Source organism: Oncorhynchus keta, chromosome 9, assembly GCF_023373465.1.
Source record: "Oncorhynchus keta strain PuntledgeMale-10-30-2019 chromosome 9, Oket_V2, whole genome shotgun sequence".
Taxonomy (NCBI): domain Eukaryota; kingdom Metazoa; phylum Chordata; class Actinopteri; order Salmoniformes; family Salmonidae; genus Oncorhynchus; species Oncorhynchus keta.
This window is the reverse complement of record NC_068429.1, coordinates 36,104,051-36,118,673: the sequence shown is the minus strand read 5'-3', so window position 1 is coordinate 36,118,673 and position 14,623 is coordinate 36,104,051. Positions and strand designations below refer to the sequence as shown.

At 41.4% G+C, this 14,623-nt stretch overlaps 1 protein-coding gene across 1 annotated transcript; it reads left to right on the top strand.

Moving 5' to 3' along the window:
- Positions 1-492: 492 nt before the first annotated feature.
- On the top strand, positions 493-13,510 carry ggt1b (gamma-glutamyltransferase 1b). The gene is made up of 13 exons (XM_035776246.2): positions 493-585; positions 6,623-6,793; positions 7,154-7,284; positions 7,425-7,514; positions 7,662-7,854; positions 8,037-8,197; positions 8,328-8,477; positions 9,557-9,693; positions 11,769-11,956; positions 12,044-12,171; positions 12,291-12,406; positions 12,518-12,631; positions 12,717-13,510. The coding sequence occupies exons 2-13, from the start codon at positions 6,627-6,629 to the stop codon at positions 12,861-12,863; spliced, it is 1,722 nt and encodes a 573-aa protein (XP_035632139.1). The 5' UTR covers positions 493-585; positions 6,623-6,626; the 3' UTR covers positions 12,864-13,510.
- Positions 13,511-14,623: the final 1,113 nt, after the last annotated feature.

Genomic DNA, 14,623 nt, shown 5'->3' with positions numbered 1-14,623 from the left:
CAATCCAGCTGTGTTGTTCTCAGAAAAGACTACAAGAGAAGAGATCTACAGGCAATGTACCACACTTCTATACCTTTTCATGTGGTAGAATGCTGCATTGGTAATGTGCTAAAAGATAGAGCTTCTAGAAGCACATTAAACATTCAAATCATGGCAGTTAACCTGTTTGAATTCATCTCCAACAACCATTTTGCTTCATGTGGTTAATCTTTCATGTGTGGAGCCAAGCACAAGAGCAGTCTATTTGTTAAAGAGATCATTTGTCCTATTGGTCAGATATCCAGTATCTGGGGCAACAAAACGGCATCATAGATGGTTTTATGTTGATGTTAATTTGTAAATGAATTCCCTCATAAGAGAGGTGGGTCTTATTTTTATGTTTTCTGAATGTTCCTGTCTGCTTTTGCCACAGTACCACCGATGATGTGCTTTTATGGAGGCGTAGGTTAATGTTTAATGGCATTGTAATAGTTACACATTGAGAGCTATTGCCTACATGGTGCTATGTACTGCTCAAACTTGCTCAGAGGACTGTGAGAAACCCACTGGCAACCAGTCTGTTCCAGAGGCCTGAGAGACACCAAGGTAAGAGAAGGATCTGATCTTTTACTATTTGGGTGATGGACGGCTCAATCGTGGCAACAACAACAACTAAAATGCTATAAAGAGTGAGGACAGGGAATAACTCAGTCTGATTGGTTTGTGTATTTTCATCAACTGCACCTGTGCTACATAAGCTAAAGGAAGTGTCCAGAGATGTTACACGCGTTGAACGCTGTTGCTTTGAAGGCTGAGGAATTTGCATGGCAGTAAATACAGTAAATACATTATCTGGCTGAGAAATTCCAGTCTTTTGTGTTGCTGGTTTAATTTTGTTGGCTGCAGGCAGCACAAGCTTCACAGAGAGGGATGTGCTGCATTACAGTGTGCTCACATATATTGTAGCTACAGTTCTGCAGTGAGGTAGGGTTTGATGCAGGCAACACATCCGCGCTTTTCTAACAATTAACAGGTCTCTCTGTTACTGGGAAACAGTCAAGTCAATAAATGATTCAGTGTCTATATATTTACCAAATGTCCTTAACTAAATAGCTAATAGGGTCAGTCAGTCTTTGTAAAAAGTCTGCATCTCAGTGGAAATATTCTTCCTTAACAATGATGGGTAATTAGTAGCTTATGATATGACATTTGTCAAATAAAAAGGGTTTGAAAATATAATGTGTTTCTATGTTATTTAAAGCATTGCAGATGACAGTATTTAACGATGGGGGTTGTGTATGTGAGTTGTGATCATGTGCAATGGTGAGAGAGTTATGGTCAGCTAGAATGGGTCATATCTTTTGGCAACACTAAATGGGCAGTTTGGTGCGTGGGTGACTGTTCACTGTTGCCCACTGAAGCTGAGATGTGTCTGTATGTGAATTTATCATTCTACATTCAACAGTAACTCACCTACACCTGGTGCTAGTATCTACCGATGAATGTTATTATAATGTGACACAGCGATAAAGAGCAGATCATTTTCATCGACTGTTGTTGTTAAAGTATCAAATCTGCTCTGTATTCAACACAGACACAGACATTCCCCATAAATGTTGTTTATTACATGTTGCTTAATAATTAAAAAAATAAAGAAAAATGCTTATCACATGTTGCTTATCATATGCTGCTAATTCAAATAAAATAAAACAATAAAACATTTTTTATTCGCAATTCAAAAGTGCTTCTTCAAACACAAAGAGAAACACAATAAACCACACCAAAAAATAGATGTGTTACTGAATGGGCACAGAACAAAGCTTTTCTTATTTAAAAAAAAAAATGTAATCTCTTGGTCAGTCTTGTATAGTGTGGGTTATGACTGGTTGATTTGAAATAGTCACACTTGAAGAGTGCCTGTTTTTTCCCCATTTTAATTTGGCCTACTTATTCGCTCTGCTGTTATTACTTACACAAAGTGTACAAAACACCTTCCTCAATTTGTCGGGGCATGAACTCTCAAGGTGTCGAAATCGTTCCACAGGGATGCTGGCCTATGTTGACTCCAATACTTCCCACAGTTGTGTCAAGTTGTCTGGATGTCCTTTGGACGGTGGACTATTCTAGATGCACATGGGAAACTGTTGAGATTGAAAACCCCAGAAGCTTTGCAGTTCTTGACACAATCAAACCGGTGTGCCTGGCACCTACTACCATACCCTGTTCAAAGGTGCTTACATCTTTTTCACCCTCTGAATGACACACATACACAATCCATGTCTCAATTCTCTAATGGCTTGAAAATACTTCTTTAATCTGTCTCGTCCCCTTCATCTGCAGTGTTTGAAGTGGATTTAACAAGTGACATCAATAAGGGATCATAGCTTTCACCTGGTCAGTCTTCGTCATGGAAAGAGCATCAAAGGGGGGCTATAAGACTTTGACTTCTGGAACACCAGGAAATTCATTTGGAGATGGTTTCGGATTCTAAAGTAAAGATTCCTAAAATCAAGAAGTTGCTGCCGTCAAGAAATTGTCGCAGCTCTATGCAGTACTGTACAGTACATTCCAAAATTATTCAGACCCCTTGACTTTTTCGACATTTTGTTACGTTACAGCCTTATTCTGAAATGGATTAAATCGTTTCCCCCCCTCTTCAATCTACACAATAACCCATAATGACAAATGAAAGCACGGGTTTTTAGCAATGGTGGCAAATGTAAAAAAAAAAAAATAATTCTACTGAAATATTACATTTACATAAGTATTCAGACCCTTTACTCAGTACTTTGTTGAAGCACCTTTGGCAGCGATTACAGCCTAGAGTCTTCTTGGGTATGATGCTACAAGATTGGCACACCTGTATTTGGGGAGGTTCTCCCATTCTTGTTTGCAGATCCTCTCAAGCTCTGTCAGGTTGCATCGGGAGCATTCGGGTTCAAGTACGGGCTCTGGCTGGGTCCCTCAAAGACATTCAGAGACTTGTTCTGAAGCCACTCTTGCGTTGTCTTGTCTGTGTGCTTAGTGTCGTTGTCCTGTTGGAAGGTGAACCTTCGCCCCAGTCTGAGGTACTGAGTGCTCTGGAGCAGGTTTTAATCAAGGATCTCTCTACTTTGCTTCGTTTATCTTTACCTCGATCCTGACTAGACTCCTAGTCCCTTCCTCTGGTAAACATCACCACATCATGATTCTACCACCACCAAGCTTCACCTTAGGGATGGTGCCAGGTTTCCTCCAGATGTGACACTTGGCAGTGAGGAAAAATAGTTCAATCTTGGTGTCATCAGACTTGAGAATCTTGTTTCTCATGGTCTGAGAGTCCTTTTGGCAAACTCCAAGCAGGCTGTCATGTGCCTTTTACTGAGGAGTGGCTTCTGTCTGGACACTGTACCATATAGGCCTGATTGGTGGAGTGCTGCAGTGATGATTGTCCTCCTGGAAGGTTCTCTCATTTCCACAGAGGAACTCTGGAGCCCTGTCAGAGTGACCATCGGGTTCTTGGTCACCTCCCTGACGAAGGCTCTTCTCAACTGTTTGCTCAGTTTGGCCGGACGGCCAGATATAGGAAGAGTCTTGGTGGTTCCAAACTAAGAATGATTGAGGCCACTGTGTTCTTGGGGACCTTTCAATGCTTCAGACATTTTTTGGTACCCTTCCCCAGATCTGTGCCTCGACACAATCCTGTCTCGGAGCTCTATGGACAATTCCTTCAACCTCATAACTTGTTTTTTTGCTCTGGCGTGCACTGTCAACTGTGGGACCTTATAAAGACAGGTGTGTGCCTTTCCAAATGATGTCCAATCAATTGGATTTACCACAGGTGGACTCCAATCAAGTTGTAGAAACATCTCAAGGATGACCAATGGAAACAGGATGCACATGAGCTCAATTTCAAATCCCTGAGCTGACAAGCTGACAAAAATATGTTGTTCTGCCCCGGAACAAGGAAATTAACCCACTGTTCCTAGGCCATCATTGTAAATAAGAATTTGTTCTTAACTGACTTACTTAGTTAAACTTTTTTGGGATAGGCGGCAGCATTTCCACTTTTGGATGATTAGCGAGCCCAGAGTAAACTGCCTCCTACTCTGTCCCAGATGCTAATATATGCATATTATTAGTAGTATTGGATAGAAAACACTCTGAAGTTTCTAAAACTATTTGAATGATGTCTGTGATGTCTCAAAAACCTGAGATTTTCTTTTTCAAACCTGAGAAAAAGTTTTTCAAAGCTTGGCCTACCTAAAATAGTTTTAGAAACACATTGAGATATGGACAAAATTGCACTACCTACGGCTTCCACTAGATGTCAACCGTCTTTAGAAACTTCAATGAGGATTCTACTATAAAGGAGGGGCTCATGAGACCTCTTTGAGTCAGTGGTCTGGCCTTGGCCTTGGTCTCATGACGCGCACTCCCGACAGAGTTACCTCTCTTTCCAGTGCTTTTCTTCAGACAAAGGAATTCTCCGGTTGTAACATTATTGATGTTTTATGTTAAAAACATCCTAAAGATTGATTCCATACATCGTTTGATATGTTTCTAAAGGACTGTAACGGAACTTTTTGAGTTTTTGTCTGGACAAAGTGCCTGCGCCTCATGAAGATGGATTACTGGGCTGAACACGCTAACAACAAGTGGCTATTTGGACATAATTTAAGGACTTTATGGAACTTTATAGAACAAATCAGTCATTTATTGTCAAACTGGGATTCCTGGGAGTGCCTTCTGATGAAGATCATCAAAGGTAAGTGAATATTTATGGTTGTTTCTAACTTCTGTTGACTCCAAAATGGCGGATATTCCTCTGTTTTTTTTGGGTTCTGAGCGCCGTCCTCAGATTATGCTTTTTCCGTCATTTAAAAAAAAAATCTGACACAGTGGTTGCATTAAGAAGAAGTCTATCTTTAATTCTGTGAATAACAGTTGTATCTTTTAACAATGTTTATTATGAGTATTTCTGCAAAATCACCGGATGTTTTGGAAACAAAACATTACTGCACGTAAGGCGCCAATGTAAACTGAGGTTTTGGATATAAATATGCACATTATCGAACAAAACATACATGTATTGTGTAACATGATGTCCTATGAGTGTCATCTGATGAAGATCATCAAAGGTTAGTGATTAATTTGATCTATATTTCTGCTTTTTGTGACTCCTCTCTTTGGCTGGAAAAAATGTCTGTGTGTTTTTTTGACTTGGCTATGACCTAACATAATCATATGTTGTGCTTTCGCTGTAAAGCATTTTTAAAATCGGACACAATGGGTAGATAAACAAGATGTTTATCTTTCATTTTCTGTACTGGACTTGTTAATGTGTGAAAGTTACATATTTAAAAAATATATTTTTGAATTTCGCATGCTGCCTTTTCAGCAGAATGTTGTGGAAGGGTACCGCTAGCAGAACGCCTGCCCTAGAGAGGTTAAATAAAAATAAATTTAATGAGTGAGTGTCCGAACTGTGTGCCAACTACTTGAACAGACATATCGGTGCCTTCAACATATCAACACGTCGCACAAAGAGCAAAAGTGATGCAGTCAATCTCTCCTCCACTTTGAGCCAGGAGAGATTGACATACATGTTACTGACATTCGCTCTCATGTTACTACATCTAAGTGCAATACCTGCTGCTCTGTTCTGGATCAACTGCAGTTTGCCTATGTCCTTCTTTGCCACACCTGACCATACAACTGGGCAGTAGGCCAGGTGCAACAAAAATAGGTTGACTGAGATGTGAAGAAAGCAATGTGATGAAAGCAAAGCAAGCCTTATCATGGACAGACCTCTTCTCATTTTAGCAACCATTGAGTCTATATGACATCTTGTTATCTAGCGTTACACCCAGCAGTTTAGTCTCCTCAACTTGCTCAATCACCACATTATTCAATAATATATCTAGATATATATCTAGAGGTTTAGGTTTGAGTGAGTGATTTGTTCCAAAAACTTTGCTTTTTAAAATATATTTAGCACCAGCCTATTGCTAGTTACCCATTCTAAAACTGACTGGAGCTCTATGTTAAGGGTGTCAATCATTTATTTTAATGTCGTAGCCGACATGTATGCTGCTAAATTGTCAGTGTACATAGACACACTGGTTTAATTCAAGGTCAGCGGAAAGTCATTAGTAAAAACAGAAAAACAATAATGGCCCAAGCCTGCTGCCATGCGGTACACCACACTCAACTGTAATTGCATTAGAGAGGCTTCCATTAACGAAAACCCTATGTGCTCTGTTAGATAGTTAACTCTCAATCCATGATAAGGCAGAGGATGTAAATCCATAACACTTAAGTGTTTTCAGCAATAGGTTATTATCAATAATATCAAAAGCTGCACTGAAGTCCAACAAAAAAGCTACCACAATCGTATTATTATAAATGAATTTTAGCCAGTCATCAGTCATTTGTGTCAGTGAGGAGTGAGGTGAGTAGTAATGGCATGGTTTCATATCTGAACAGAATGTAAGAATTGACCAACAACTCACACTGTACAATTGTGATGCACTGTCTTTTGCCTTTGCTCATGTGTTTTGCAATTTTGAGAGTACTTTTGTGTGGGGGTGTTTCTATGTGTTTATATAACTCCCTTCATTTGAGATTGACTGTAATATGATGTCCTGTGTTTCCCTGACAGAAAGATGGTCCACAAGTCCATAGTGGTGGGTCTGGTGGTGCTGCTGGTGGCTGCCGTGAGCACCTTCGTGGGTGTGTTCTTTGGGCTGGGGAGAAGGTCGATCTCAAATTACCATTCCTACTCCAGGGCTGCCGTGGCAGCTGATGCTGGCCCATGCTCAGAAATCGGCAGGTAAGAACTCTCACGCAAACACATACAGTATATACAGTACCAGTCTCATACATTTCCACACCAACAAATTACTCATTTAAATGTTTTTTTGTAGACATCCAGACACAAAGATACCGGTTTCAAAGCATGCTGTTCCAAGCAGGCCTAATAAGTTTTTCTTGGTCTGAACATACAAATATGCTCCTGCTTCTGAGTCTATTTATGTTCATCCGTCATCTCAAATCCTTCCCATTTTGTCATGATAATTAATTTTGTCTGTGTAAACTGCCTGCTGTTTCTTTATGAACTAGTGCATCTGTATGCAAATTAGGGCCACTGAATATAAACTTTTTTCTGCGTGGGTGTGTCTGTAAATCTCAGAGACATATTGCAAAAAGGTGGCTCTGCAGTGGATGCATCTATTGCTGCCTTGCTGTGTGTTGGGCTGATGAACGCCCACAGCATGGGCATTGGTGGAGGACTCTTCTTCACTATCTATGATGCCAAAACTGGTACAGTCAGAGCCCTAATCCTTGACTTAAAACTACATCATATTTATCTTTATTGATGTCAACAATGACGCCTGAACTAAAAACAGGAAATGTAAAACCTTGGTGTGATGTTCAAAAGATGATTTTGACTTCCTTCAAAGGAAAGGTAGAGACCATTGATTCCAGGGAGACGGCTCCCGCCACCGCGACAGAGGACATGTTTGGGAATAGCACTCAGTTAGCCAAGAAAGGTAATGTTTTACCAGTTACCTAACACCAGAAAATGGTTGAAAGGCGTACGTTTACAATGAGTGATGGCCTTGCGATAAGAGTCAAAGATACAGAGATAAGTTGTACAGGAACGTTTGGCAGTAATGTATGGCAGTAACGTTTGGCAGGAGGGTTGTCCATCGCCATACCAGGGGAGATCCGTGGGTACGAGCTGGCACACGATCGACATGGAAAATTGCCATGGAGAGAGCTGTTCCAGCCTGCAATCCAGTTGGCACGGAAGGGCTTTCCTTTGGGCAGGGCATTGGCCACTGCTATCGCCAAGAACATAAAAACCATCACTAGTGACACAGCTTTATGGTAAGAATGCCTAGAAGGGAGACATAATATGGAGTGGTGATCTGAGTTACTGTACAGAGGGTCAAATTTTCACATGAGGAGATACTCCCCTTTTAAGATGATTTTTGCCCTTATTCCCAAGCATGAGAGCTCAGTGTCTCATATGTTGTCTCTGACATCTCTGTTTTTGGTCTCTCTTTAAGTGAGGTGTTTTGTGACAAAAATGGTGCCATCCTGAAGGAAAACGACACCATCACCTTTACTAAACTTGCTGACACCTATGAAACAATAGCAAATGAGGGGCCTAATGCTTTTTACGAGGGCCCACTGGCAGAGAACCTTGTGAGGGACATTCAGTCAGCAGGTTGGCTTCTCCCTTATATCTACCAAATATTAACAAACCGCAATTTTGATTGAATTTCATTCAGGGTCTGCTGGCTGAACATCTTAACAGAAACAGTGTCTTATTGTCTGTTTACCGGTATGTGTTTCAGATGGTATCATCACACTGGACGACCTAAAGAACTACAAGCCTTTTTTGGATGAGAGTCCTCTCAACTCTAATGTGGGGGAGTACATCATGTATGTGCCCAACGCCCCAGCCAGTGGCCCTGTCCTGTCCCTCATGCTCAACATCCTGGATGGTAACTCTTCAACCTGATGACACAGAGTTGTAATTCAACATCAAACTGTGGCTGTTCTATTTAAGGAGGTTTGGAAAAATATTTGAGTCACATTTGGACAGCCTGTCACTCTCGTGCTACAGTACAAATGTATTAGAGATGTGGCAGCTGCTCCAGATAGGAGTAATTAAGAACCAAAGATAATTGTTTTCTGAGCCATCACACCCGAGGCACTCTGCTCTGAAGGCCTGGTGCTCCGTCAGCACTGTTAACTGCGGAAAATGATGCTGAACTGTTCATTACCATTATAGCAGCCCTGGTCTATCTCATCCCGTTACTGTATGCTCCATGTCTCTCTCTCTTGACCATGCATATTCAGATAGATAACCACCTTCTGTTCGGTGGTGGTGCTGCTGACTGACCAGTAATTGGGGTGTAAAAATACATCTCCTCTTCTCATCCCCAGCTCTGTTTCAGCTTCACATTAATGCCCGGGGTCTATTGGATATCTAGTCAATAGAGTACTTCCTCCAGACTCCCTCTCTCTGCTGGTTCCCAGTACAGTAGCTATATAATATGACAGTGTCTGTCAGGGGATTAGATGAAAACTTTATTCCAGAGTATTTAAACTACCTAATTAAACTAAACCGTCTCTTCCTGTGGCTCCTCTGCCTGGCCGCCCCACTTACAGTGGCTCTCTGCCTCTACCGCAAACACTAATCTGACCAATTTACCTCTAATTGGACACAGACGAGTGGTGGGGGAATCACATAACACTGGCATGCCAGGGCCCGCTCAAGCCCTCCATCCTGACAGTTCACCATGACTTCTGCTACTGCCTGTCAGCTGAAATTCATCAAACAATTCCATTTGGTTACAGTTCTCTTTAGTTTTTTCCCCATCCTCTCCTCCTCTATGGCTGTGAACTAAAACAGTTCTAACACTGAGAGTCTGGAATAGGGAAACAGAATGAACAGAACATTTATATCGAGAGTAAAACCCTTTGAATGTCAACTTCACCTGATCAAATTGAACGTACTCTATTATTGTTTAATAAATGTAAAGATGGTGGCTATGGTTGAACTGGTTACTGTTTTCAGGATACAACTTCACCTCAGACAGTGTCTCCAGCACTGAGAAGAAGATCCTCACGTACCACCGCATGGTTGAGGCCTTCAGATTTGCTTACGCCAAGCGAAGCATGCTGGGAGATCCAAACTTCCTCAATATCTCTGATGTAAGTCTCACTCCCATCTTCCCCAGAGTTTATATTCAATAGTACTCTCAATCACTTACTGATCATATTCAATCAACGGCTCATAGTACTGTATGTGTTGGAATGTCATGGGTCAATAAGTTCATGTTCATTGGAGACAGATAATATGGATATGATTTCAGGTAGGCCTCCGAGCTACAGCAAATAAATAAAGATAAGAGGGATGCTTGGTAACAATGTCAAGAAATCCAACAAAAGGGCTTGCCAAGAAAAACTTACAGAAGGACTAATTCGAAGTAGAAAGGAGTTGGAGCACTCAACAAAAAAAGGCAGGGATTTGTTTTTCTCAGCTTTAATCCATTGGATGAGCAGTTACAGGTGACTGACCCAACAATTTCACTCAACTCCTATTTTTTCAAAGCATCCTTCACTCATGCTGCCAAACATACCCTTGTAAAACTGACCATCCTACCAATCCTCGACTTTGGCGATGTCATTTACAAAATAGCCTCCAATACCCTACTCAACAAATTGGATGCAGTCTATCACAGTGCAATCCGTTTTGTCACCAAAGCCCCATATACTACCCACCATTGCGACCTGTACGCTCTCGTTGGCTGGCCCTCGCTTCATACTCGTCGCCAAACCCACTGGCTCCATGTCAATCACCACCTTCCGGAGACACCTGAAACCCCACCTCTTTAAGGAATACCTAGGATAGGATAAGTAATCCTTCTCACCCCCCTTTTAAGATTTAGATGCACTATTGTAAAGTGACTGTTCCACTGGATGTTATAAGGTGAATGCACCAATTTGTAAGTCGCTCTGGATAAGAGCGTCTGCTAAATGACTTAAATGTAAATGAAATGTAATGTCATCTACAAGACCCTGCTAGGTAAAGTCCCCCCTTATCTCAGCTTGCTGGTCACCATAGCATCTCCCACCTGTAGCACACGCTCCAGCAGGTATATCTCTCTAGTCACCCCCAAAACCAATTCTTTCTTTGGCCACCTCTCCTTCCAGTTCTCTGCTGCCAATGACTGGAACGAACTACAAAAATCTCTGAAACTGGAAACACTTATCTCCCTCACTAGCTTTAAGCACCAACTGTCAGAGCAGCTTACAGATTACTGCACCTGTACATAGCCCACCTATAATTTAGCCCAAACAACTACCTCTTTCCCAACTGTATTTAATTAATTAATTTATTTATTTTGCTCCTTTGCACCCCATTATTTTTATTTCTACTTTGCACATTCTTCCATTGCAAAACTACCATTCCAGTGTTTTACTTGCTATATTGTATTTACTTTGCCACCATGGCCTTTTTTGCCTTTACCTCCCTTATCTCACCTCATTTACTCACATTGTATATAGACTTGTTTATACTGTATTATTGACTGTATGTTTCTTTTACTCCATGTGTAACTCTGTGTCGTTGTATCTGTCGAACTGCTTTGCTTTATCTTGGCCAGGTCGCAATTGTAAATGAGAACTTGTTCTCAACTTGCCTACCTGGTTAAATAAAGGTGAAATAAATAGATTAAAAACAATAACAGTGTCAATGGCTAATAATAACACAGAATAATAGTAACAAATATCAGGTGTCTCATTGATTAATAGGCCCATATCAAAATAAACAAAGGTGATATTTGGGTGTCTGTGAAAACAGCGGCAGAGAGACACAAACAATCATGGCGACATTATGGAAACGAGGACAATGAAAAATCATAATGAGCTTCGTGATTTACATAAATTCACTGAAAACCCACACTAACACATGGTTATATTAAAAGTATTGCACTTTTGATGTAGCCTACATTTGGCCAGCTAATAGCCTGATCATAGATGAAGCAACATTGAAATCCTGTTTTCTTGGTAAGCCCTTTTATTAAATATGCTCATATAAGAGAGTTGATTGGATTATTGATTGAAATGAACTTCTGTCTACCAAGAGACTATTTGTACAGGTGCTATGTTGGAATTTCTGTAAATGCAAACAAGTACAGCTTCATCATTCTAGACTGTTCTAAATGGTTCGTTTTATTATTGGGCATTCATTTGAGACTCATTCTCTTGTCCCCTCGCCTCTTCAGCTCATCCGCAACATGACCTCAGACTACTTTGCCGATGCCCTCCGTCAGAAGATTACAGATGATACCACCCATCACATGAACTACTATGAGCCAGAGTACTTTGTCCCCGAGAACCACGGGACAGCACATCTGTCTGTGGTGGCAGAGGACGGGAGTGCAGTGGCAGCCACCAGCACCATCAATCAACTGTAGGAATCATGTCCCAGTTAAACATTTGATTAGAAAAATGAACTGGAGCTAGTCCTCATTATCATTCTTTTCTATTTCCACCTTAGTTTTGGCTCCAAAGTCATGTCACAATCTACAGGAATCCTCCTCAACAATGAGATGGATGACTTCAGCTCCCCTCTCATCACCAATGGCTTTGGAGTGCCTCCTTCACCAAACAACTTCATCAGACCAGGTAAGGGCTACATCTGTACAGACGCCACACTTTTCCGTTCACCACCCGGCTCTAATAGCAGAAATTGGTACTTAGTGGTGGATAAGGATGGGCCTAACTGCCTTGTTATCTCTCCCCAGGTAAAAGGCCCTTGTCTTCTATGTGTCCAGCCATTCTCTTTGACAAGAGGAGCAACAATGTCAAGATGGTGGTGGGGGGCTCAGGAGGAACAAAGATCACCACGGCAACTGCCATGGTACATCAGGCTACAATGCCCTTTCATTGCTGTGTGAAAGTACTCTAATACTTTCTTTGCATTCTACCAAGTTGTCGTCTGTGACTGAATTGTTGGCTGTTCATTCTGCAGGTGATTCTCAACACGCTGTACTTTGACTACGACCTGAAGAAAGCTGTGGCAGATCCTAGAATCCACAACCAGCTGAGTCCTAACACCACACTGGGAGAGCCTGGGTTTGACGAGGTGGGTTAGAAGATTGACGACAGTGAATTCACATACTCTACAGTGCATAAAAAGGAGTGTCACAATGAGTAAGCTTTCCTTACAGATGGTGATGGCAGGTCTGGCTTTGAAGAACCATGAGACAGAGTTCCTGACAGCCTCAGGGGCTGTGGTTCAGGCAGTGGTGCGCCAGGGAGACCGGCTCCATGCTGAATCCGACCCCAGGAAATGGGGCTACGCTGCTGGGTACTGAGACCAACCACAGACCCCTGCTCCCACGAACTGAGGCAAACCACACACCTCTGCTCCCACAGACAGGCTGGCTGATTGGGCTTCTGATTCAGATGAAAGCCACCTCTACAATAAGGCTGTGACAATACCAGTATCGCAATATTTTTTCCATGGCAAAAACAAATACACGAAGCAGATCTCTCTTTGGTCCTTTACAAACCTGCTGTACTGTATGTAAAATATTGTGTGCTGTAGATAGAAAACATATACATGGGACTCTGGATGACAACATAATGATATTTGTTTCCAACATTAGGGCTGTTTTCCTGAAGAAGTTAATCCGTTTCGCGATACTGGTATCGTCCTGGCCCTACTCTATAGACTATATTACAAACCAAGAGAAAAACATTGATTCCTGTCATCTCAGCAAAGACCTACAACCTACAGTATGACCTTATTCCTTTCTTATTCAAAGTAACTGTGCCAACACTATATCAATGTTTTTTTTTCACTGGAATCTTTCATGGATTTTCAGTCAGGATTTTCATTTTGAGATAGATTATTATAATCACTGTTTGCCTTAAACCAAATATTATATTCTGTAAAAAAATGTTTTTATTTTATTTGTGTTGCTTTTGAGAAGATTAAATATTAATAATTCACAAGCCATTCCCATATAACAGTTTTATGATGTAATGTTAACAAGGCTGCAACAATCTTATAAGCATTGACCAACAATGAAAACACAGGAAGACAGAAACAAAGTTTAAAATAATAACAGAGGGCTTACTTCATGGTTCAATTGTTCTCATGATACGACTGCAAAGTGCAATGTTTGTTTGCCATTTGTTAATTTATGTTGGTAAAATACACCATGTAGGCAATACTAATAAATAGATTCGCCCACAGCCTTATTCTAAAATTGATTGATTATATATATATATATATATTAAACAACAGAAATACCATATTTACATAAGTATTCAGACCCTTTGCTGAGAGACTCGAAATTGAGTTCAGGTGCATCCTGTTTCCATTTATCATCCTTGAGATGTTTCTACAACTTGATTGGAGTCCACCTGTGGTAAATCCACACACCTGTCTATATAAAGGTCCCACAGCTGACAGTGCATGTCAGAGCAAAAACAAAGCCATGAGGTTGAAGGAATTGTCCGTAGAGCTCCGAGACATGATTGTGATGAGGTATAGATCTGGCGAAGGGTCCCAAAACATTTCTGCAGCATTGAAGGTCCCCAAGAACACAGTGGCCTCAATCATTCTTAAATGGAAGAAGTTTGGAACCACCAAGAGCTGAGCAATCAGGTGAGAAAGGCGTTGGTCAGGGAGATTACCAAGAACCCAATGGTCACTGACAGAGCTCCAGAGTTCCCCTGTGGATATGGGAGAACCTTCCAGAAGGACAACCATCTCTGCAGCACTCCACCAATCAGGTCTTTATGGTAGTGTCCGGACGGAAGCCACTCCTCAGTAAAATGCACATGGCAGCACTTGTAGTTTGCCAAAAGTCACCGAAAGGACTCTCAGACCTTGAGAAACAAGATTCTCTGGTCTGATGAAACCAAGATTGAATACCAAGCGTCACATCTGGAGGAAACCTGGTACCATCCCTATGCTGAAGCATGTTGGTGGCAGCATCATACTGTGGGGATGTTTTTCAGCGGTAGGGACTGGGAGACTAGTCAGGATGGAGGGAAAGATGAACAGAGCAAAGTACAGAGAGATCCTTGATGAAAACATGCTTCAGAGCGCTCAGACTGGTGC